Here is a 26,454-nt window from a genome sequence, read left to right on the forward strand (position 1 = left end):
CCCCAAACCCTCAGGGCAAGGGTTGTAAGTTATGCCCTGGGGGGTATAACGTTTTTATAAAAACATGGTCGTATATACCTCGGAGGGGGCTCATTTGACTGGGAATCAGAAGTTCCAGTGGTTTTTTAACAGTCAAAAATAATTGGATGTCAACCAGCCCCTCCCTATTCCGATCATTTCTCCAAACATATCCAATCAAAATTTTTAGATAAAAATTTTTGTTCAGCGTAGTTGAAAGGTCCAGAAATTATATCTTTGAGGATGAAATCCCCCCTCCCCTTATAGCCCTCAGAGCAAGGGTTGTAAGTTACGTCCTGGGGAATGCAAGGTTCTTATAGAAAGGGTGGTCGTATAAACTTCGGAGAGGGTTCATTGGATTGGTAATCAGAAGTTATAGTGCTCTTTTTAAGAGTCAAAGTGATTAGAGAAGAGATACCCCCTCCCCACACACGCACACGTTGTATTTTCCCGAAATGCATCTGATTTTAACATGGTCATTTGATGCCGTAGAAACTTTTGCCGAAAATGGCACATTCGGTTGGAAATTGAATGGGCGAGTGCCCTCTTTAACAGTCAAAAGTGATTGGAAGGCAATCAGCCCCCCACCCTCCCCACACCCATCATTTCTCTAAACACATCCAATATAAATTTTGTGATAGCTATTTTGTTTGACATAGTTTAAAAGTCCAGAAATTAGGTTTTGAGGATGACAAACCCCCTTCAGAGCCCTCAGGGCAAGGTTTATCAGTTATGATAGCCATTTGTTCAAAAATAGTCCGAAGATCACACAAAAAGGCCTTTGGGGTTGACAAAATGCATCATAGTAAGGGGGTAAAGGTTGTAAGTTATGCCACGGGGGCTTTTATCGTTTTTATGGCAGTGATGGTCGTGTGACCGTTAGGGGAGGCTCATTTGACTTGAAATGTATAGTTCTAGTTTTATTTTAAGAGTCAAATATGATGGAGGTAAAAAATCCCCCCCACCCCCACCCCCCTTCCTGACATCCTCTTTTCCCCAAACACATTCAATCGAAATTGCAAGACAGACATTTTGTAACCAATAGTCCAAAGAGCATATAACAACGTCTTCAGTAATCAAATATAAGGAATAATTAGGCGGACGTTCAACTAAATCAAAAGAAACAATGAGCATGTGGACTTTCGAAAGAATGACAAAGCAATACCTTAAGAGTAACTTGTGGGGGAATTTTAACTAGCCAGAAGGCACTATGTGTATACTTTCAATGCTACCACTACAGTTACTGTACCTAATGACGCTAAGAGTATATAGGTGAAACTTTTAGGGAACGTTTAGAGGGAGGTCCAAATGAACAAAGAAACTGTATGCATGCAGGTTTTCAAATGGGTATATAAGCAATATGATAGGCAGCACCACTCTATAATAGCTAGAAATATAATTGAAACATTTAAAGGACCTAATTCAAAACAAAATTAAAAGTTCTAGTGTCCTTTTTAAGAGTAAAAAGAGATTCAAGGACAATCAGCCCGTCTCTCAACTGAAGGTGATTTATTTTCCAAACACATCCAGTTAAAACTTTGAGACAACCATTTTGTTAAGCATACTAGAACGGTCCAGTAACTATGTCCTTAGCAACTATGTCTATGTCCTATTGGGTATGTCAACCACCACCCCCCATTATTCTATAAGACTAAATGCTACTCTAAAACTAAATCAAAAGGTATTGTGTTTATGGTTGTCAATAAGATACTTCATCAATATATATCGAGAACGACTGTGGGTATTAAGTTGCCGTTTTCGGGGCTACTACTATTACTACTTCTCTTACAATTTACTACTTCTCTTACTGAAAACAAAATACGTTTTAAACATTTTCCCTTATTTTACTTAAATAAATAACAAATTTAAGATTTTAAGGAATAATTATCAATATATGTATATAAAACTGACAATCCACGGTCATTTTTTTCGGTAAAGCCCAAATTATGCTCCGGTCTTGAGAAGGCATGGTTGGCAGCCCTACTAATGTTAATTTTTGCTCGTTTTGAGTTTGACTTGGCTATTTATTCTAATTTTTGTTCGTTTTGAGTTTTATTTATTTACTGATAGTGATTTGTGGTAGTTTTACGTTTTGAATATTAGTTGACTTTATTTCTGCCTATTTTTGGCTTGATGGAGCTCTTTACTATTCTTAAACAAACTTGTTTTGTGGAAAAATGTTTTTTTAAATTAATGCAAATACAAGGCAGCGTCAATCATCCGGGGGAGGGGATGGATGCACTTGTACCCCCCCCCTAATGGGCGCCCATGATAGAGAGTTCTCGTCTATTGTGCGGAAGTTTTGTTTATATTCTGATATTTTCTTGGGATGGTTATAGAAATGGCGCATATAAGAATCTGAGAAAATTACAATTCGTCCATGTAATTCGACAATCAACATCATTATCTTACTCGGGAGGTTTTATTTAGAATTTTCAACTGCGAATAAATTTTCCGGTGTGGCCATCTCAATTCGGTTGTACCATACTCAATTCTAAAAAAAAAAAAAAAAAAAAAAAAAAAAAAAAAAAAAAAAAAAAAAAAAAAAAATCACAGGAATAAGGCCCATTGTTTCGATTGGAAACATATTTCTCTCCTTAAAAGTGAGCAAAATCTACACATAAGGCATACATTTATATAGCTTCAATATTTTTAATGGGATTTTTCAGCCCCTGAAGTAAGACACCAAGTTATTTCTAATGATATAATTAACCCTTGACTTGAAATTCCCAGGTGATATTGACATGTGTCTATGTGGAATGTTTCTGACCTACAAATTTGGGTGAAAATTAAAGAGAAGGCTGTATTTCAAAGTTTTAAATTGCATTAGGCGTATAAATATATCTGTCAAGCAAGCCATTTCAGAGGAAATTGTGGCAAAGATCAATTGCATTTTTAAAAGTCATAATTCGCTCGTAACTTATGTCTGCTCTGCTTCGAAATGAACATTTGGTACTCCCATACAATCCAGAAAACACTCGAGAAGTGATGTTAGGTTAACCATAATGAAATACTTAGTTCATACAATACTTTAGTTTATATAATAATATAAGTTGGGCTATATATTTGCATATTAGGGGGGTCGGGGTAAAGTAACCTATCCTTTCCCGCCCCCCCCCCAACCCCCTAATGGGCAAATATATAGTCCAAATTAGACAAGTCCAATGTATTCTGTGACGCGTCATTTATCTTTATAGCTATGAAATCAGTTTTCTTTGATATTACATTCAGCGAACTTCTCGAGTGTGTTCTGGATTGTACGAGAGTACCGAACATTTAAATAGAATATTGAAACGGTGTATATAATATATTTCTGTCTTTTAAGAAGCTTGTGTATCTTGTTTAAGTGTTGTAGAATCTTCCAAGGACCAAAAGGCAATAAACAAGCCAACAATGCAAAATGCACGTTTGATTATATATAGGCTAGAGTGCAAATGTACATTCTAAGTATAGGCTACGCTCAAATTTCTTTTCAGCATTGCGGCAGAAAAGTTACTACACTATAAATTTATCATAAATATAAAATTCTATCTATTGAGGTGCTTTTGTTTCCTGGACCCTCAATAAGAATTTTATGATGTATGTGATGTATGATGTATGATGATTGTCTCTCGACCCCAAAAGTAATGGCGCCCCTCTTTGCATGTGCAGATCAACAGTCAGTGAAGGATAACTGATTAATTTTTCAATTCTGTGACACAAAAGGGCTGTGACACTTCGTGGTGAGAACTATTGCATATTTCATTGCACTGTGAAGTACACACGGCTGTCACCTAACATAGAAAATTCTAGAATCTCGTTCTCTGTTGTAGCTGTTCCATGTTACCATTCCATAATACAAGCCACCGTAAGAATATAAACTGGTTTATGACCGGTCAGCTAAAAATAATCCACCAAAGAATCAAGTTTAGATTCTGGTGGATCTTAAGCAAACGAGTCAATTGGGCTGACTTAGCCGATGGTAGGTGCACTCCCCATGGAAACCTCCCTCGTGGATAACTCCCTCCAGAAATTTTTGCATCAACAATTCCCCCTGTAAAGTTTCCTTTGTGAAAAATTTCCCCAAGAAAATCCCCCCATCCTTGAAAAACTCCCCCATGGAAAATTCTATTCCTTGGAAAAGCGCCCACATGTAAAATTAAGCGGTCACAGAGAAAGTGATAAATAAAAATAATGAGGTAAAGAAGAAATTTTGGAATATTCTACCAATATCAAACAGTCCGTGGTAACGAACTGTAAGTGAAAAGTGACACGGCTGCTTAATAATCGAAACTCTAGAAAACGGAATTTTGGTATCAATAAATATATCAAAAGAATAGGCTTATTCTGCTGATTCCAAATATATAAGATTAATTAACCTTAGTGTTAGCCATAAAAGGGACGAGCCTGAAAGAATTTGCCTGATTTTCGAAAAAGGGAGGAAACGCTCCCTAATCCCTAAAAGTTAAAGCACCTAAATGAAAATCACTTCATCAGATTCAACGTATCAGAGAACCCTACTCTAGACGTATTAAGCTCATATCTTCAAAAATGTGAAATATTGTATTTTTTGTCAGAACAAAGATCAATTACGGATGCGTATTTATTTTTCAGGGGTTATCGTTATGAACCAACGGTCCTAAAGCATCGGGAAAGGCCTCACTTGAACTGAAAGTAAAAGTTCAAGTTCTAGTGTCCTTTTTAAGTAATCAAGAAGATTGGAGAGCAACTACCCCCCCCCCCCCCACATGCCCCAGTTTTCCCGAAAATCATCCGATCAAAATTCTGAGATAGACATTTTGTTCAGCATAGTTTAAAAATCCCAAAATTTTCCCTTTGGAGATAACATGACCGCCCGGTCCCTGGGGATAGGTCTTCAAGTTATAAAATTTGCCCATTGTTTACGTCTAGTATTTGTTACTGGGATGTATGTAGACATTTTTTGGATGGGGGATTTTGTGCTTGGGGTGAGCTTCCACGGGGAGAATTTTCGTGTAGATGGAAATTTCCACGGGTGAACTTTCGCGGAGAAATTTTAAACTGGGGGGATTTGACAGGATTCTTATACGAAGTTATTTTTATTTGTCTTACATTCTCTTTGCCTACTCGGTTTTGTATGTGGAGATATCCCGGGAGAATTGTCCAGGGAATATTTTCCCGGAGTGATCGGAAAAACGATTAGAACTTGTAGTCTTTTTTCAAATACAAGTATAGTAAGGAGAATTTTTCAGGCTGAATCTTCTGCAAGAAATTTTACGGAGGGGGCATTTTCATCGAAAATCAAATTGTGCGAAGGAATTTTAAGGGGGAGGAACTGTCCACGGAGGAGTTTCCCGTAAGGAGAGGGAATTTTTCATGGAGGGCGAACCAGATTTACCGGTATTATTTGAAAAACAATCAGAAATTAAATATAAAAAGTTTTTTTTAACTGAAAGTAACGAGCAACATTAAAACTCAAAACGAACAGAAATTATTCCGTATATGAAGGTATCACCCCCTCCCCTCCTCAATATCTTGCTCTTTACGCTAAAGTTTGACTGTTTGCCCCAATTTTTAAAGAACGACTCCTGAAAGAAAATTGTCGTTTTATTAGAATGGAGGTTGTTTTTTTTTAAACTGCTAAAAACTTTACTGTGAAGAGAAAGGTATTGAGGAGGAGGCAACCGCTTCATATACGGAGCAATTTCTGTTCGTTTTGAGTTTTAATGTTACTCCTTACTTCCAATTGAAAAAACTTGTTTTTTTTATTTAATTCTGTACCAAGAACTTTGTGTATGGATGAACTCTAGATTGACCCTGGCCAAGCTTCAAAATCAAACACTTTAATTCAAAATATAGTTTGTTTTTTTTTTTATTTAATTCAAAATAAAGGCAGAATATGTGGTGCTGAATATCCTGAATTATTTGTTTTTACATTTTATTTATCCTAACTCGTTTTTTTTTCGTGTTTCTAGGGATTGAACTATCATTGCAGGGTGAAATAAAGGTTAACATCTTGACTGTAGGGGTGATATCAATCCTGAAGGCAAACTTTTTAGACATTTCGAAGTTTTTAGACAAAAGAGATATCTCAAACTTTTATTCGGTATTATAGGGTTAGAGGAGGGTCCGATAGCTGACAAGGAGCCGAGAGGGAGGCTGATTGCCCTCCAGTAGTTTTAGGCCTTTGAAAAGGACACTAAGACTTTCATGTTTCCAGTCGAATGAGCCCTCTCCTAAGTTTCTTCTATAGAATTCAAGGAAGAATTGTCGGGGTGAATTTTCTGCGGATGGGAACTTTTTGGAGAGAATGTTCCGCGGGCGAGGGGCACTTTCTGCCTGGGTGAATTTTTTTGGGGGAATATTCGATGGGGGAATATCTCGGACTCCGACTTAGCCAATTTGAAGTCACTGTTACAATATTTCTTAATAGACAGACTTGAAGGTAAAAATATTTTCGGCCCGGTTCCCGATAGTTTTGGTGAAATCACGGGCTTGAAACCAAGGATGTAGGGCCTAAAATGAAGTTACTCTTATCCTTTGAAGTTTTTAGCTAGCTCATTTTTTACTTAACTCATTTTTTAGAAAAGATTAGTGATAATGTTTTTGGCAAAAATATGTGCAATTCATATAAACATTTTTAAGAGTCATTAGCTATTGTATAACAAAGAAAAGTATATGTATTTGTATATCGTTACATCTTTCACGGGGAGAGGCCATTAGTGTCAATAGGAAATTTCCAGGCGGGAGGGGGGGACAAGTGGAACAAAAATATTTTTTTACCAATATTTAAACGGGAATGTTTATCGTTTTCTATTTTAATACTTTTTTATGTCCTCTTGCTTCAGGGAGGGGGTGGTATTACCTCCTTGTCTCTCATTCGCCCTTGGGAGATGTTCCGTTGCCTAAAAGTAACAGAGGCCACAGACATCCATCATGCATATATAAATGACCCCTTCTATTCCCTAGTACCACAGCAATACTTATGCATCCTTTTATCTTTCTTATTTCCCAGTACACCTAAAAACTTCCAGGTGCTCTTACGATAAAAATAGAAATATTGTATTTTGATCGCTTGATTTTTCAGTCTGCAATGGTCTCTATTGTTCTTTGAAAGACAATCACTTCTATTCCATGACATCAAGTGGAATACTCAGTATAATGTGATTAATGGTTTCTTATGTTCTGGTAATATTTCAAGTTTGAAATTGCCGAATGACAGCTAAACTTTTGACAAATCTAAAACCATGAAATGAACTTATTTTAATAATCGAAATAAGTTTCGATATGCATTGAATTTTGTTGTTATTCTTTAAATATAGAAGGCTTTTTCATAATACCCATAGGACAAAAATGTAAATTAACAATTGCTCGAAATGAACAAACTGGACCATCAAAAGAGACAAGATCAAGATGACGACCTGTGAAATGTAAATTCACGGGTGAAAATAGCGACCTAGACCATCAAATGTCTGTCACAAGACCAATCTGAGCAGCTAAGGCATTGAAAAACTGTCTGAAGTAAAGGATAAACGAAAATAAAGATTAAAGAAATAAGTGGTTAGAATACTTGCGAAAAAGACAATTACTATAAGTCAAAAACAAAATTGAAGAATAAAGAAATATGTGGTTAAAAGATAAATAGCAGCGAGAGTTACAACGAGTCAAAAACAAAACTGAAGAACAAGAAAATACGGTTACAAGAAATATAACACCGATGTTCAGAACGAATCGAAAATGAAAACAAAGAACAAAGAGATATGTGTTTAGAAGATATGTGGTAGCGAGGACAAAGAAATATGTGGTTAGAAGATAAGCGACAGCGAGAATTACAAGCGGCAGCATGAATGAGAACATATCAAAATGAAAGTGAGTGAAGAACAAGGAATTGTACTGTTGGCAGACACATGAAAAAGAGTATCAGAACGTGTCAAAAAATTAAAGTGAAGAACAAAGAATTGTGCTGTTAGAAGACAAGCGACAGCGAGAACAAAATGAACAATGAAATCTATGGCTGGAAAACAAAGAACAGTGATGACTGGCCACAAAAACGATCTAAATAGGTCAGGATATATATATATATATATATATATATATATATATATATATATATATATATATATATATATATATATATATATATATATATATATATATATATATATATATATATATATATATATATATATATATATATATATATATATATATATATATATATATATATATATATGTATATATATATATGTATATATATATATATATATATATATATATATATATATATATATATATATATATATATATATATATATATATATATATATATGTATATTTATATATATATATGTGTGTATATATATATATATATATATATATATATATATATATATATATATATATATATATATATATATATATATATATATATATACTCTCTTTGAACGAACTGTGTATATATTTATTTATAAATTTTTCTTCAAAACGGCTACATATTTTTTTGAAATTGGGGACATGGAACTTTCTGACCTGGAAAAACGATCTAGATAGGTCACGAGTTTTAAGAGTCATTAAGAGCCTTTTTTGAGAAAAAAAAATCATATGAATGACGTCATATTTAAGAATACATTTCAAGAGCATAAATTGTATCATTTTCCCCATAAGAGTGGACGTACCGTTTTTAGTATCTATGACGCAAGCAAAATTACAAAAGATGACAAATAACTGTGAACAGCTAATGAAAAGGGCATAGAAAAAGAAAGAGCAAAAATCACACTGAATTGCAAAGGAAAACGTTGCACAACAAAATATGCTGTTAGAAAAAAAATGCAAAATTACAATACTATGAAGGAGCCTGTTGGTTTAGCGTGTGAGTCTGACAAGGATAAACAGGAAGAAGGATTTTGTTTCAGGCCAGAATTACTTATTTCATTGATATTGCTGATTTTCACCCTAGGATGAAGAAGTGTTATTTTAACTTCTGCAAAGATACACAGGAAGGAGAAGATGAATTCACGCCTGAATTTCTTAACAATCCTGGAGCGGAACGGAGTTAATTTGGCGTCAGTGAAGGATAAACAAGAAAGAAGAATTGAATTCATGCCAAAAAAAAATTCATGTGAGTGACGCCACATTTATATACATTCAAAGAGCAAAATTTACGTAATTTTTTCCCCAGGGTTGGTAGTATCGTTTTTGTATCTATGAAGCATGCAAAACTACAAAAATTGAAAAACGACTCCGAACAGCTAAATAAACGGCATGGAATAAGAAACAGCAAAAATCAAATTGAATTGTAAACGAAAATGTTGCACAACGAAATCTGCGGTTAGAAGAAAAAGCAAAATTACAACGGAATGAAGGAATGCGTTAGTTTAGCGTGTGTGAGTTTATGAAGAATTACCAGGAAGAATAAATTAATTTTTAGTATCTATAGCACGTGAAAAATTACACGAGATGACAAATGACCCTGAACAGCTGAAGAAAAAGGCATGGAACAAGAAACAACAAAAATCACATTGAAATGCAAACTGGGAAACTGAAAATTTTCAGTTTCATATTTAACATTTCATATTTAAATATTCAACATTTCATATTTAATAATAAATTCAAGCTTCTCTCGTCAGGTTAGGCGGGGAGGGGGTGCCCGTCGGCACAAAAAACATTACAAAAATTATAAATTAATTGCCGCATCTCAGTCCAATATTATGAGCAAATTTCATTTTTCACTATTTTCAATGCATAGTGACCCCCTCATATAAGGTCTGTGGATTATTGGAAGGGGTTCAGAATGCAAATTTTTAACTAATTATTAGACAAAATTTGGAATTTTTTTTTTTTTTTACTTCAGTGTTCAGATTCGAGCGTTAGGGTCTGACTATCTGGGCTTTATTTGTCCAGGCCTGAATGCTAAGCGATGGACATGAGCTAGATTGGGTAAATTTCATATTTAACATTTTTATTTCATTGTTCATTTGTACAGTCAAATGCAATAAAAATGGTTTGACTTGAGCTGTTGAAACAGTAGACTTCGTTAGAACTAGCAGTTTAATTTAAATTGTCAATTCTTCGGTGTCTTTTTGTGCATTTTTTCTTGAAATGTTTTTGTATGACAGTTATAACGACCTTTAATTATGGTCGAATCACTTTTTTCTTGGCTGGTTACCCATAGCTTGACTTTAGTTCATGTTCAACCTTAAGCCGGACATCCTCTTATATAGGATAATTTATTTTTGTTTCACTGTCATCCTTGGCTTTTAAGGAAGTATCCCTAGAAATCAATTTTTTAAAGTTAAAAAAAAAGACTTGTGCATAATTCCTTGCAGCCAAAAACAATTTAAATCCGTATCCAAATGAAATTCTCTTAAATTGCCTCTATGAAAGTTGACTTGAGTCGAGTCTTTATAAATCACGAAGATTGCGGTAGCCTACTTCGCGGACTGTACTGAAGTACTGACGGATTTACTGCCTTTACGTTAAAGCTCGCAGTATGCATCATTCAAGATCTACATAAATAAGAACTCTAGGCTAGGTGTGTGCACATTTGAGAGGGCGATAATTAGCTGTATGTTATTTACCGTAAGTCGATGAATTGACATGTACCTTTAGTTTGTCTGTAAGAAACCAATATGGAATGATGAGTGAAATGTGTGAACAGGTGTTCCAATATGTTTTCTTTACGAGCCTAGAGTTTATCAGTGTTGCCACTAAAAACTGAAAGTAATTTTTTTTCTCTCAAAATTTTGTCAATTTTAGACCGTAAAGTAGGTTAGATGACACAGCTGGACTATCACCAAATGGTGTCCAAGTTTTCAAAGTTCGATTGGGTTTATTTAATAAAAAAACGTGTAAACAAAACTTAAATACACTGCTCCCTGTCACTGCTCCATGATGCTCTGTGTGCTGCATTAGTTAGGGTTATATACATATCATTTAATGAATCTAGCCAATGATCAATTAATAGCATCGGGTAGCTTCTATGTCTCCTCTTAAAAATTGTATTTCTACTATAATTGGTTACCTTAATTGGGACTTTCTCAAGATTATTATGCTTAGAGAGATTATCTACCAGTAGCTAGCAGACTTAGCTTAGTCAAAACTGGATATCCACCAGGTTTCACTCCGCTTACTGTAACTAATGATTGAACAAGGATCTGGAAGATGTAGCCACACGGCATGATAGCAAAATATTGTATTGGGATGTTAAGAAAATGAGAAGAAGTAGTCAGTTTAGACTTTATAAAATAGGGACGAGACTTGATTTAATTTTCTTAAACAGTGGAAGAAAATAAAAAGATGAAGTTTACACTTTGCCTTTTCTTTGATATCAAAGGTACCTTAGACAGTACTTTTTACATTCCCAAAGAGGAGTTGAAGGACCAACATCTTCAAAGCTGACCTTCTTCTATCAGACGATTGTTGACCGAAAATTAAGACAATTAAAAAAATGTCACTGCTGGCTGAAAATTCTCGAAAATAAAAATTAAATCAACAATAGGAACTATTTGTTTCATTTCCGTTTTCATCTGTTTTCATTTCCGTGTTTTTCTGGTCGTGTATTATTATTTAATTTTATTTAATTCAGCCTATCTGGGCTCAGGAGACATTTTTTTTAACGAATGTTGTATCTTAACACAGGAAAGATATCCGAGAAATTGTCGCATATTATATGTATTTTACTTAATTTGAAAAGCTACAAAGATTTCTTAAATTTCTCTGAGAAAACTTGAGTTAATAAAAGGAACGAAAAAGCTTTTAAGTTTAAAGATTTTTTTTACGAATAACTATGTACTTAAACTAGGTCTATTATTTGCAGCACGGCCGTATCTAAGGGAAGTTACAAGGCTTGAACTCTCCTCCCCCTCCCCCCACCCGAAATAAATCCGGGATGCACACTTGATTTGCTGTATCTTTTTAAGTTCAACCGGTTCTTTTGCAATTGTTGTAACCTTTGAAAAGTCATCTTGATTTAAACCATTTTTAAATGCAACGAACCTTAAGAACCTTAATTCCGGAAATTCGAAAATTAGCTATGCAGAAGAGATTTTACTGTACAAAAATGGGGCGGTAAGCAAAGTGTTAAAGAGAGATGGGCTGAACATTTTGATAATGCTAAGCCGTTATAAGGCTGTAGGAAATGATACAGAAAAGAACAAAAGATCACTTTACAATTTGGAAGTGAAGAAAGATTTATTTGCGAAGAGCAGTTAGAGGCAGTGCTAAAAGGACTAGAAAATAATAAGGTCTCAGGTAGTGATAGTGTGGTAATTGAGATTTTTTTGAGTTTACTGATTGCGAAGATAGTGATAAAGGATTATGAATAGGTTTGTTTTTTTTAAATGGAGAAGTACTTAGTGATTTTAGAAAAACTTTAATCAAAGCGCTTTATATGAAAGGTAACAAGAGTGTGTGTGGTAATTATAGAGGCATTAGCTTGGTTTCAGTAGGAAGCAAGTTGCTCAGCATGATGGTATTTATCAGACTTTGAGATGCCCTGGGTAAAGTTTTAAAAGTTGGAAACAAGTTTGGAAGAATGGGAAGATGAGTCATCGAACCAAGATTAGAATATTGAAAGTCTAGATAACGAAAGTGGTCAAATATGGTTTTGAAAATGAGGGCTTCGAAAGGCAGAGGAAGATTTGTTAAATGTTTTCAAGAGTAATTTTCTTCAGAGAGATTTATATACCGGTTTGACCGTCCGTATGTCAACGAACAGGCTGCATGAAACAAGCTGCCTTTCTAGGACTATAAAGAAAGAAAGATTGAGATGGCTAGGACAGGTTTTATGGATGAAGGAAGACACACTGCCAAAGATGGTTCTTTTTGGCCCTATATCTGGGGCCAAACAAAATACAGGTTGTCTTGGAATGGAGTCGAAATAGTTCACACGTTAAGATATAAAGGAAATCGGAATTCTATGGGAGGGGGTAAGGAGTAGAGCTTTGAATAGATTTGAGTGGAGGAGGAGTGTGCGCCATGCAAATATTGGATATATTTTCTTTCCAATTTACCCATTTTTTATGAGTTTCTTTTCCACTGTTTTTTTTTATAAGTACATTTGATTCTTATTATTTCAGTTCGAGATAAAGAACACCGAATCAATTTCGACTTCATTGTGAAATCCATTAAGGATATCTGATAAAAGAATATTTAAATCTCGGTCTTTGGTAAAATTTAAATTTTAGTATTTCCCGTCTTACCAAACAGATGGGGGTATATCACCTGAACCGAATGAAAAGGGCACTTCTTGTATCTTCCAAAAACTAATAAGAAAGTGAGGAAGATGGGTCTAATGGTTCCTGATTCACTAGTCACATTGGCACTGGCAGAGGTAAAATCTCCTAACCTTAGAAGAAATAGGGAATGCCGTCTGTAGTTAGGACAAAGATTGTTTCGGTTCAGTAGTCTCAAGCACTACTGACCATACTCACTTATAGGCTACTGTAATTACAGTTACGTTATTCGGCTACATACAAACATTTTAAACGTTTTTCTTATTTTAGTTTTCGAAGAAAAACCTGTTCCTTTTAGAAGTTTTGCTTTCTTCTAAAAACATGAAAATTCTAGATTTGTTTTGTCAAATGCCAAGTACTGGAATACACAATCAAAACATACAGTTTTACCATAAGAGAACAGAATACACTCTTAATGACTTTTTATATCCAAGTATAGGTGTAAATAGGTTTATTGCTTACTTTACATCGGCTTCGCTAATTTGGTTAGGTGTTATGTGGATTCTCTTCACACTGAGTGGGATTTAATGTCTTAAGCAATTTAATAAAATAAACTCAGTATTGCTACATTAACTTTATTGCTTTCTGGAGGTGTGAGAAGAATGTCTATGCTTTATTTATTACTGACATTATTCACGTTGTGCTACGTCAGTTTTTTTTCACTTCCAAATCCTATTTATGTTTAATGGTTCATTTTAAAATTGCGGGTAAATTATGGGGTACATATTGCTAATGTTGATATTTGAAAATTAAGTATCGTAACACCAACATGTTGTACATAGAAAATAACAATATTTCAATAGTTGTTTGGACTGGGGATAGTTTTTTCTTTGTCAGAGAATAATCGATTAGAATAAGCTTCACAATTTTGAACACCGAAGGTCTTCCATTGTTATAAAAAGTTTTTCCACGATCATATACCGCCTTTTGGTGATATTTATTTATTTATTAATTCCAAAATGCGGTTGATTTCTGAGAAATCTTATATAACACCGGAAATATACAATGGACATACAACTGAACTCAGGAAAGCTGTTTCAAACAGTTCGTGGGACCAAAATGTAAGTAAGGAGCGATCCAGCTCAGTAGTAACCGAAAATCTAAAAAAAGGAATTTTGATACCAATAGATACATCAAAAGAATCAGATTTTTATGCTGATTTCAAATATATAAATTTTCGAAAAAAGGGGAAACATCCCCTAAAATTCATAGAGCCTTAATGAAAATTACACCATCAGATTCAGCATATCAGAGAACCCTACTGAAGAGGTTTTAAGCTCCTATCTGCAAAAATGTGCAATTTTGTATTTTTTGCCAGAAGAAAGATCACGGATGCGTGTTTATTTGTTTGTTTATTTGTTATTGTTTTTCCAGGAGTGATTTTATCGACCCAGTGGTCCTAGAATATCACAGGAGGGCTCATTCAAACGGAAATTAAAAGTTCTAGTGCTATTTTTATGTGACCAAAAAATGGGAGGCAACTAGGCCCCCTCCCACGCTCATTTTTTCCTAAAGTCGCTCGATCAAAATTTTGAGATAGTTATTTTGTTCAGCATGGTCGAAAAATATAATAACTTTGTCTTTGAGGATGACTTAATTCCCCACAGTCCCCGGCAGAAGGGCTGCAAGTTATGAACTTTGCCCAATGTTTACATCACAGTTTATATAATTATCCAGTATGATCATTCCCTATCTCACCCATTATAAAAACCCGGACCGGAGTGCGATGCTCCAGAAAACGTATAAACATAAGCGACATTAGATCTTTTCACGGGTAGACAAAGCATAATCACCTACAGAACAAGTACTGACAAAACCACTTGACCGGCTCACCAATAAGTGGACAATAAGTGCACAAATAAGTGGGAGGAGCTTTTTGTTCGCACCGAGAATGAAGAGCCAGAAATCATTTGCGGTAAATTTACTGCTAATTATATAAACTGTGGTTTGCATACAGTATTGGTTATTGGGAAGTATACAGACGTTTTCAGGGGGAATTTTTTCTGGTAGTTGAGTGGGGGGGGGGGGTCGGGGGCTACGTGGGAGGATCTTTCCAAGGTGGAAGTTTTCATCGGGGAAGGGAATTGCTATGAAGGGGGAAATATGAAGGGGTCAGATTTCTCAGCATTATTTAAAAAAAAACGATCAGAAATCAAATAAAAAAAAACAAGTTTTCAACTGAAAACTTTTCAACTGAAAACTTTTCAACGTAAAAACTTAAAACGAACAGAAACTTATTACGTATGTGATTGGGTTTGCACCCTAGTCAATACCTCGCTCTTTACGCTAAAGTTTTTTTTTTAGTACTTTCATAAGAGCTATTTATTCTAATTAACGGTCTTTGTGATTAAGGGGTCATTCTTAGAGAATTGTAAGAAAATTCGAACTTTAGCGTAAAGAGCGAGGTATTGACTAGGGGGGTGAACCCCCCTAATATTAGTAATAAAAATATACTAATACAGAGGTTTGTTGCGTAAGTTAATTCGTAAGTTACATATATTTATTACTAATATAAATGTTCGTAAATAAAATTAAACAACTTTTCCAAAAAAGAGTAAAATTAATATACATATTTGTTTTTAATTATTCATATACGGTGAGCCAAAATCAAAACCTGTATTAATTTAAAAACGTTCAGAAATGAAATAAAAAAACAAATTTTTTTAACTGAAATTAAGGAGCGACATTAAAACACAGAAATTATTCCGTATATGAAAGGGGATGTTCCCTCCTCAACGCTTCGCTCTTTACGGTAAAGTTTGACTGTTTCTCACAACTCTATTTTTAATAACAATAAAAAAAACTTTAGCATAAAGAGCGAAGCGTAGAGGAGGGGACATCCCCTTTCAGGGATTTTATTCACCAAAAAACACAAAATGGAAATATAATATCTTTATTCCACTCGAAAGGTTCCAAGGGGGGCTCCAAGGGACACAAGGGGGATAAAAAAAATACAGACTATCCGCAACACCCAAAGAAAAAGAGAACAATAGCCAAATAACATACAATATTAAAAAGAGAACATACCTGAGGCCTGGGAGTCAAAGCACAAAGAAAACAACCATAGGCCTACACCTTGAAATAAACACTCAGGGGACATCAACTCCTCCTAAGAAAAAAATACGGAATATGTATATTTCATATACGGAATAGTTTCTATTCGTTTTAAATTTTATGTCGCTCCTTACTTTCAGTTTAAAAAACTTGTTTTTTTGGGCAACTTGTAAAAAACATAGGGCAATTTGTGATAGGTTAAACAGGGGTGGACGGTGGTAAGTTTTTTCCTCTTATTTATTACTATGTTTTGCGTTTAACGACATTTAAAAGAACGCCTGAAATCCTGCTTTCTGTAATAAAATGATTTATTTATTTCAATAATAAAATGATTTATTGACATCTGCGGAAAAATAGAATCGTCAGACATGTATGGATTCCTTCCATCTTTTCGATTCCATGACGAAAGAAATGTCATCTGAAGAAATAATATCCGGTATCAAAGTCTCTCCCTCTACTACAGTCTATAAGGACACAGAGCCCCGCCAGCATCACCTCCAAAGAAGGTGGTGTCAGGCATACACTCTGTCTGCCATTTTAATAAGATAAGCTTTTAGTGTCAGAAGCTTTGATATAACTCCTTTGGTTATTGAGTGATAGTATTTTGACTTTTTCTTATCTATTTTTGTCACCTTGAGATATTATTTTAGGACTTCCTGGACCGAAGGGAGACAATGGAGAGAATGGTTTTGATGATCTACCAGGACCAAAAGGCGAACAAGGTTTTCCAGGTCTGCCAGGAGTTCAAGGACCAGAACGACGTCGATGATCAGATGGAAAACCTGGATTGCCGGGGCCATCAGGTACTCTTGAATTGTTTATTTCTTTTGTATGTGAACTGCCTTGGCCGAAACCTCTATATAGGATACTTACCATCCCTTGGTTTGAACGATAAGGAAAATCTACTGGCGTAAATAACAAGAAATTACATAGAGGGTTGGTATCTTTCCTTATAAATGAGGTTTTATAAGTTCAATCAGTATCATGGTTCCACAGATATCTGAAACTTTGTAAAGAACAAACCATGACATATAATAACTAAAAGTTAATATATTATTACATAATTATGGTTGCAGCTGTATATTTTTATGTATATTGTTGATTTGCAAGGACGCATTTTTATTTTGCAAGCTACAGCCTTGATCGATAGGCCAAATAATTAAATAAAATGTCTCATAAGGAGAATGCATAACTGTGGCTATATTTCTCCAAGATACCACCAAAAAAGAACACCGAAGAATATTTTATAAAAGTCGGTTACAATTTACCAAAATCTGAATGCTGCGCCTTAATACTTATTTCTTGGGCTTCCCCCAGAGAAACATACTCTTATTCTCAATCCCCCTGAAGACCTTACCTTACTGAACGTTTTCTGATTTATTAATTCTATGTTAGTTGAATTAATATAATTTCTGAATTATTAATTATTAATTCTATAGAAATTGGCATTAAGTGGAAATTAATCGTCATAGAAAACTGACAGGTTATATAGTGAATAAATATGTTAGAGCTTGTCAGTTACAGAATTAATTAATGCTGTTCTAGCATTATACTTGTGCAGAAATTTACATGCCATTTGAGGCTATCAAAACTATCTTCAATGGAATAGGAATTAGCACTACTAGTTTTACGATTGATTGGTATATCCGAACGAAAATTAGCAGCTAGAAATTAAAGCTACCTCCGGCCTTTATTTCCAGCGTCCCAATTCCTGTGTTTGAGCCTGTATTCCTTCTTATGTCAGACATCTGACGAGGCACAAATGGAGGAATTTATTTAGAGGAGAGGAGCACAAAAGTCGAAAAGGTCTCCGGCCATTTAACGCATTTTTTTCTGCTCTTTCAAATGGTATATGTATGGACTCTGTGAAACTCTCTGTAGCTTAGCAACGAAAATTCGGTGTTTCTCCAAATTGACCCCGTCAATACTTTCCCTGGAAGCGAAAATTAACCTATGAGTAAAAGTATCCTATCCTGCTTATTTGTTCTCACCATCATTACCTGCCGAAGAAAAATTAGGTTGTTTACAATTTTGTTAACTGAACTGTGGAGCGTCCAAATTGTTTAATTGTGTTTTTCCCAGAATGAGTTTTCGAATACTAAGACCGTTCAACTCTCAGGTCCCAAATTTCTAAAAGAGTATATGAAAGAAGAAAATATAACAGTTCGATAAATGGCTTAAAAATACTAATATTGTAATTTTCTCCTGAAGGAATACCAACAAAATTATATGATAATTGTATGATTTTATTTATGATATCATATGATTATATGATGGTGTTATATGATTATTGTTATATGTTGGAAACAGTGCAGGATCGCCAATAGACGTTAAATTTGTGAATTTATCTTGAGCTGGGATGCAATGTGGTTTTAAGAGGCCCAAACCACCGACTTATTACAGTTCACTTATATCACTGTGTATCACTTAGTGACCTTGCAACGATTACAGCAATAACCGAATTAATCGAGATTAAAAATAGAGTCGTAATTATTAAAAAAAATATAACTTTCAAATAGCAGCAGATTATTTAAGATTGTTTGGAATATACACCACCTTTAAAAATAAAGGGTTCTGTAATAAACTTTTATTTTTGATGTTATTACTACTTCATAGTAAACAGAATATATAGTATCGACAAAGGCTATACTCTCCGTTAAAAAAATGTGAAACAGATTTAGAACCACACAAGACTCATACTCCGCCTTCCGCATGCGCGATTCTGATGTACACATCAGGGTATACCTATGGAAAAACCTGATTGAATGCCTAGTAGCAAGTAGCAACTGAACTAGGCTGTGACGACACGGCTCAGAGTCTTTAGACGCGCTATCAAATGTGTTTCATGTCTGTAAAAACAAGAGGCTACAGTCTACATTGTTACTACTACTACTAACAACTCACTGCAGCACCAAGCCACCGGAGGCCAACACAGCTGCTCCTTGACCAAATCTGTGTTAAGCTACGGTAATGAAAGCGCTTAAGTATTGTTCTGAAACGTCAGTACTTCGAAAGGAAGATGTAGATTTGTTAATGTTAAATTTTTTCCAGCGGAATTGTCTAAGGATAATTTTTAGTGCCAATTTGACCACAGTATAAATATATAACAATAGCGAAAAGTTTCTTCAGAAATGTCATAGATCAAAACGCTCAGGAATGAAAAATTCGTCTGCCTCAGAGCAGTAGATCTCCCATATCCCATTGTAATGCACTAAATATTTGTCATTGTGCGTGCGTGAAAGGCGGGAGTCATGAAGAGAAGTCTAGATGGATGTGCGTCGAAAATGTTTAATGGGGAATGTAGGACCTTTCTCTACTGTTAATATATTTATGCTGTGCCATTTGACCGACCTTATGACAAACAACAAGCGATACAAAAAAATTTGGCTTGATTCCTCTTTCTAGGGCTATAATAAAATAAAGGTTAAGATGGCTAGAATACGTTTTACGTATTAAGGGTGACACATTGGTAAAGATTGTGCTTTTCAACTATCCATCTGCGACTAAACAAAAGGCAGGTCGTCTCTGAATTGGTGGAGAAAAGGTCATAAGGAAAGATTTATTGGAAATCGGAACTTGATGAGAGGGGCAAAAAGTGAAGCTTTGAATAGATTTGGGTGGAGGAGAAGTGTGCGCAACTCTGCTATCCTCAAACAGCTTGTTGCTTCCGTGAGTCATTAAAAGTAGTCGTACTAATTCATTGTCTTTTGATTGGAATCAAGTATTAGACTGAAATGTATATTGGAAGCGAGTTCATTCGGGTAATTTTTTTTTCTGTTGGTATTTTTAAGTAACAAAAGAGATAGTGCCACAACAAAGTGCCATTTTGGCACTTTTGGAAATGGCTAGTAAGTTTAAGAGCGACGTTTAGAAACCTTTATTGGAAAAGTTGAGCAGTTTGAGACCTTACTCATTTGTGTATACCATTGCAGGGCTCGCATCAACTCTTATGAATGAAAGTTACGGATCTCACTGTGGGAGAAAGGTTCATAAAGTTTTAAAGGGTACTTTTTTATGGGCGATTCCTTCAAATTTCTGTATCAGGTCAATCAAACCAACTGCTGGGGAGGGATAATTTAGCCCCAGCTTTTGATGGAATGTACCACTTTAGTTGAAAGTCATGTTTGGTGCCGTAGAAATCGATAGCTTCGATTGCCTAGGTAGCAAATTTGAAAACAATGTAGATGCAGTGAAAATGTGAAAAGTAGAATAATCAAGACGCAAATGTTTATTGTAGTTGAAACAATGTTAAAAGAATAGAAAGACAAGCTACAGAACTAAGAAGAGTACAGTAGAAGCCATGCCATGCCAGGGGCAGATTTTTTAGGGGGGGGGGCAAAATAGGTTGATGTGATAAACTTGCGTTAGGAACAAGTTTATTTAACGCAAACTTCCGTTAATGAAGTAAAGTACACTACTTTAGACTACGTTTGGGGGGCGCACGCCCCCCTCGCCCCTCTCTTGGATCCGCCACTGTGCCATGCTATTTATGGCCGAATATGGCTTTCAAACGCGGGTACTTCAAAAAGCTGAGAAAAACAAGAATAATTGTTTAAGAATAGAATAGTTTTTAATCCTTATTAGCAGAATAAAAAAAGATGGTTCGATACCACTGTCAAGGGCTATGATGGCATATTTTGTTTTGTAAGGATGATAGATTAATTGGGCTTTCTGCAACTCAGGTGGTGTCTAACGAAGAAGTACATGGGTGTACGTAGGATGTATGTCGTATGAAGTACGTCGATGGGGCGGGAAGAGGGAGCCCCAAGGGATGGAACAAAGAATAAAAAATGAATAGAATGGAGTGGAACAAGGGGACTAAAAACTGTATTGCCCTCAGGAGGCCCTCAGGGAGCTACGATAATTTCCTAATAGTCATAGTATCAACAGTATTAGCTAATAAGAAATGTATCGCTATTTTTGCTATGTAAGATTACTTAAATACAGATTAATTTTCCAGGGTTTCCGGGCTTAGATGGCCCTATGGGACCTCCAGGTCCAAGGGATGAAGTGGGCCCACCAGGCCTTCCTGGAGTTGATGGAGCACCTGGTCAACCAAGATTGCCTGGTATACAGGGTGAAAGAGGACCAGTTGGTCCACCAGGTCTTCAAGGAGTATCTGGCCCTCCAGGTGAGCCAGGCGCTCCAGGTCTTACCATTACTTCAAGAGGAAAAGCCACCATAGAAGGCTCAGGTCTTCCTGACGACGAGGACAGCATCCAAGGAAAGCCAGGGTTAGTCTCTTTATAATAGGCTATAGCAAAGGCTAAACTAAGCCATATGTTGCAAGATGGATCTTCAGATGAGAAAAGAGCAAAACTATAGAGGTGTCCGAAAAAAAATGAAAGTCTATCGTTTGAATTCCTAAACTGGGAAGTTCCAGTGTTATTTTTGGAAGTAACTGTGTTACATTCAGATAATTACTTGTTTTATCAAAAAGAAGATGAGGATTATTTTAAAAGTTTATATATAAGGTTTTGGTGCTCAATTCAAATTTATTCAATTATGAAAGGGGGTTATGCATTGTTTATCTAATTGACAGATACACTATTTTGGAAACCTCTTTTGTGTCAAAAAATGAAGTTTTTGCAAACGAAAGTTCTGTCAAATCAACATCTAAATGGTTGTGTGTACCTTAAACACACGTTACTTGTGTGATAATATTTAGATTAGCATGAACATTTTAAATATGATTAGCGTGTTAAAAATGATGTTTCCGAATCTTTTTAAAGCATCAATCCTTTCGAGAGTGAACTCATTTAAAAAAGAAAAAGAAAAACTGACATACATCAACCCTTTTAGTGTCAATTCTTTTCCATGTTTATTTACGCTTTTTATGTTTTTTTTATAATTTTTGTTGATCACTTTTTCATTCTTTTTTTTGTAATATGAGGTCTGTATTGTCGCTAAATTCTTTAGCTCGAAGGCAAAATTTGGAGTCTCTTAGGAAGCCTAAACTATGTCTTAGTATTCATTAAGAACTAATTTTCAACATTGCTTCTCTGAAAAAGTAGCTCAAGTAATAAATTTTTCAAGACCTGAGACGTTGGATTTTATTGAAAAGTATTAAAAATTATATTTCAAAGATTTGATATAGATAATTTTTGATTAATAATAATACTTCTTATAAATGTGAATAATTGATATAAAAAAAAATAATACTTGTTTACCTACTAAACAATAGACCCCATTATCATTCCGCAATTTGATATCATTGAATAAAATTGTGGAATCAAAAGTTATTTTTACATCGGATTTGAGTTTAGATCCTATCTGTTTATTAAATATAAAAAACAAGGTTTTATATGAGGGGGAGCTGCCTTCTCCTCGATCCCTTGCTCTTCACACTGAAGTTTTTTTGTCCTTTAAAAAAGCTTCTTATTTTAATTAGAATGGATTTAATTAGAGCGTTTCTACTTATTTAATTAGAATGTTTCAGGAGTCATCCTTAAAGAATTATGATAAAAAGTCAAACTTTAGTGTAAAGAGCGAAGTATTGAGGAGGGGTTAGCTCCCGTCATATACTGAGTCACTTCTGCTCGTTTTAAGTTTTAATGTTGCTCCTTATTTTCAGTTGAAAAATCTTGTTTTTTTCTATTTCATTTTAGATAATTTTTTAAGTAATGCTGGAAATTTCCCCGGTAAAAATACCACAGTGAAAAATTCCTCCATATGAAGTTCCTCCCGTGTAACATCCCTCCCGGATAATTCCATCCTCGCTGAAAATTTTTCCCTAGAAATCGTCATGCCGACGATTCCATCTGGAAAAATCTCCCTAGCCTACTTTCACTTGAAAAAAAGACTTCTTTTTATTTAATTTCTGATATTTTTCAAATCCCTATCCGTGGAAAATTTTTCATGGAAATATTCTCCCCTCCACCGCAAAGCAAATCCCTGAAAATTGTCTGTATATTTCCCATAACAAATACTATATGTAAACAACGGGAAAATTTCGTACCCTACAACACTTTCCCCCAAGACTGTGGGGGTCATGTCATCCCCAGGGGCATAGTTTTTGGACCTTCCAATTATTCTGAAAAAATAGCTATCTCAAAATTTGATCAGATTAGATTAATTTATTTCAAAACAACCTAGTTAAACATGATCAACAGGTAACCGCCCATGAGAAGACAAATGCACTGGCACTGGGTGGTTATCGCAAACGGTTTCAACTTGCTTAAAAAATAACTTTTAAATTTCAAAATAAATTTTTAACTTTTTTTTAACACATACTAATGAACATTCACATAAAACGCAGAAAAAAAGAAAAAGATAATAATAATATTAAAAAAAAAGAAGATGATAACAAAAGAAAATAAATGATAACATATATCTTTAATCTCTGAATCATGGTTCCTCACCCCCCCCCCCTAACAAAAAATTCTTTACTATTTTTTTTTTTTTTTAATGCTGGTATTCAGCCGCCTTAAAACTATCTGGGAGGGAATTTCATACCCCCTGGCCCAGATATTTCATTTAAAATCCAGTTCGACTTCCACTCCTATACTCCGTCACCAGATTATTAACATTCCTTGCATAATAATCATGGAAATCACTATTTTGTCGAAAATAAATCTAAAAACACGGATGGACACACTTCATGCAAACACTGGTTAGTAAAAACCGCAGCCTGGTAGTCACGAACTTGTCCCACGTCCAATCATCTTTGATTTCCTAAAACATACTGCTGTATTTTTAGTTTCTTTAACCACGCCCCCTATCAACTAGGACTGCACTACCCCCTATAAGGACTGCCTTATTCTGTAATACCTGTACACGCCTCAACTTACGAAAAAAAAAATTGCTAGCTCATAGCACATAGCCATACGATATATGGGAGATAATAATCGCATGATAAACAAGCAACATCACCCTGCCTGGTACGAACTGCTTCAGTCGACACATAATTCCAAGGCCTCTTGCAACTTTTGATACCACAAGATCACTGTGACGTTTCCATGATATATTGTAGTCTAGGTAAAAACCTAGACACTTCATTAAATTAACCTGTTCTAGAGAATTACCGGAAAATAATATTCGCCCACCGAGATCTATGGGCTTACCAATTCGACTAAAAACCATAAAACTTGTCTTTTTTACATTAACCGCCAACATACTTAAAGGCGTAAACAAATTTAAATTATTTATCACCATATTTACTTTATTTATTAACTCATCCACAGAAACACCCCGAAAAGATATAGCATTGTCATCTGCGAAAGATGCAAGACATGAAAAACGAAGGTAAAATCTCATAGTGTTTACATAAACCCAAAAAAAAGCAGACCTAGCACAGAACCCTGCGGACCACCACAATTCACAAGATATGGACTAGAAGTTACACTATCAATTACAACCTTTTTTTAACCTTCCCTTTAAAAAAGAATCAAACCAATTCAAACAAGCCCCTTTAACCCCTAAAAGCTTTAATCTATTTAATAAGATACACAATTCAACCATATCAAACACCTTTTTAGAATCTATAAAAACAGTGAGAGGTATTTTACCACAATCAAGACACTGATTCACAAAATCACATAGGTGTTGCACGACATGTGTAGTTGAGTGATCTTTGCGGAAGCCAAACTGAGTGTCACTATGAATATCAGGATGTGTTAAGTACTGGTAGAGTCGTCGATGAACACATTTTTCAGTTATTTTCGTGAAAAGGGGAAGGATGGAAATTGGCCTCCAGTTCTTGATATCAGATCTTGAGCCACCTTTGTGAAGGGGACTAACCTTGGCTGTCTTGAAACCTTCAGGAAAGATTCAAGTTTCTAGCGACACATTTATTATATGAACAATACAAGGCAAAAGGTAAACAAAACTGGCTTGAAGGTTCGGAAGTTCATTCCATCTACCCCCTCTAAATTGGCGCTAATGTTTCCGACAATTACTCAAACTCAAAAGCTAATCTATCCCCGGTATCATCTTGAGACTCATACTCGTGGAAGGACTTAGGATTCTGGTTCCGCCACTTGTAGAGGAACATGAAGTGTAGTCCCATCTGCCTCTATTGAGAGAGCTTCGCCACTGCTCTTCTTTGATATCATCTACCCAATGACCTTCCAGGTTTCTTTCGAGTTACCTTTGGTTTGCGTAAATTGCTTTTCAAAATAGTCCCTCTTTGCTCTTCTCAGAGAGTTCACCTTGTTACGATGATCGAATGACTTTGGGGTAAACGCAGGGGTAGGGGGGGAGGGCTAGTTGCCCTCTAATCTTTTTGATCACTTAAAAAGCGAAATACAAATTTTTATTTTTGTTTGAACAAGCCCTCTTACAATCTTCCAGGACCACTGGTTCCATGCGATGACCCCCTGGGAAAAATGAAAAACAAATAATAAATAAATAACACGCGTCCGAGACCTTTCTTCTGGCAACAAATACACAATTCTACATGTTTGGAGTTGGTAACTTAAAACCTCTGTAGTAAGGTTCTCTGATACGCTGAATCTGATGGTGCGATTTTCATTAAAAGTTTCTTTGATTTTTCAGGGTGTTTCCCCCCTTGTCAAAAATCAGGCAAATTTTCTCGGGTTTGTAGTTTTTGATGGGCAATATTAAACTTAATGGATTTCATACATTTGAAATCAGCATAAGAAGCAATTTTTTTATGCATCTATTGTTATTCAAATTCCGTTTTTTAAGTTACGGTTATTATTGCGTCAAGTCGCTCTTTACTTACAGTTTGCTACTACGAACTGTTTATCAAGCAATAATTGACAGTTAAGGGGTTTTACACATATTTGTTCCATTTTGAAGACCGTACTACTGGAATTGTCATTGGATTTGAGAAACTGTACAAAACTAGAAATTCATTAACTGGCATGAAGTGGGTTAAAATAACTTGTAAATAATGAAATGTTTACCAGCGTCAATAATGAAAATAATCAAATGTTAAAGCTTATTGAAACATTGTTTCTTAATAAGTTTGCGTCAAATCATCAAAGTATTTTCTCTATCCATTGGCAAATATCTGTATTTAATTTATTTTGTTTTCTTTGATTAAAAACTTCTTTCAGGGATTTTCATTTCATCAGCTCATTACGTCTCACCTTCTAGTTTAATTGAGTGGTTAAAATAAAGTGACATTGAAATATTTGTTAGAGAAGATTATTTTTATGTTTAAATTTACAAACAAGCCAAAAAGAAACACAACAAATGTTCAAAATGATAGCAAAGACAACATACA

The 26,454-nt window shown here is 35.0% G+C and overlaps 1 protein-coding gene across 5 annotated transcripts in view; it reads left to right on the plus strand.

Moving 5' to 3' along the window:
* The window catches only part of LOC148947640 (uncharacterized), a 388,863-nt gene that overhangs the window by 322,876 nt on the left and 39,533 nt on the right, over window positions 1–26,454 (plus strand). For 3 of the 5 annotated variants that reach the window (XM_089095335.1, XM_089095336.1, XM_089095337.1), the window contains exons 1-2: window positions 16,927–17,065; window positions 21,223–21,496. In XM_089095335.1, the coding sequence (XP_088951461.1) occupies window positions 21,246–21,496 (251 nt within the window). In that variant the 5' untranslated portion in view covers window positions 16,927–17,065; window positions 21,223–21,245. Of the gene's footprint in view, window positions 1–16,912; window positions 17,066–21,222; window positions 21,497–26,454 lie in introns of those variants that run through there. The other 2 variants (XM_089095338.1, XM_089095339.1) reach the window with 1 other exon arrangement.

This window comes from Artemia sp. Qi Xiang Cuo, chromosome 10 (assembly GCF_049724085.1).
Source record: "Artemia sp. Qi Xiang Cuo chromosome 10, ASM4972408v1, whole genome shotgun sequence".
NCBI classification, from domain to species: domain Eukaryota; kingdom Metazoa; phylum Arthropoda; class Branchiopoda; order Anostraca; family Artemiidae; genus Artemia; species Artemia sp. Qi Xiang Cuo.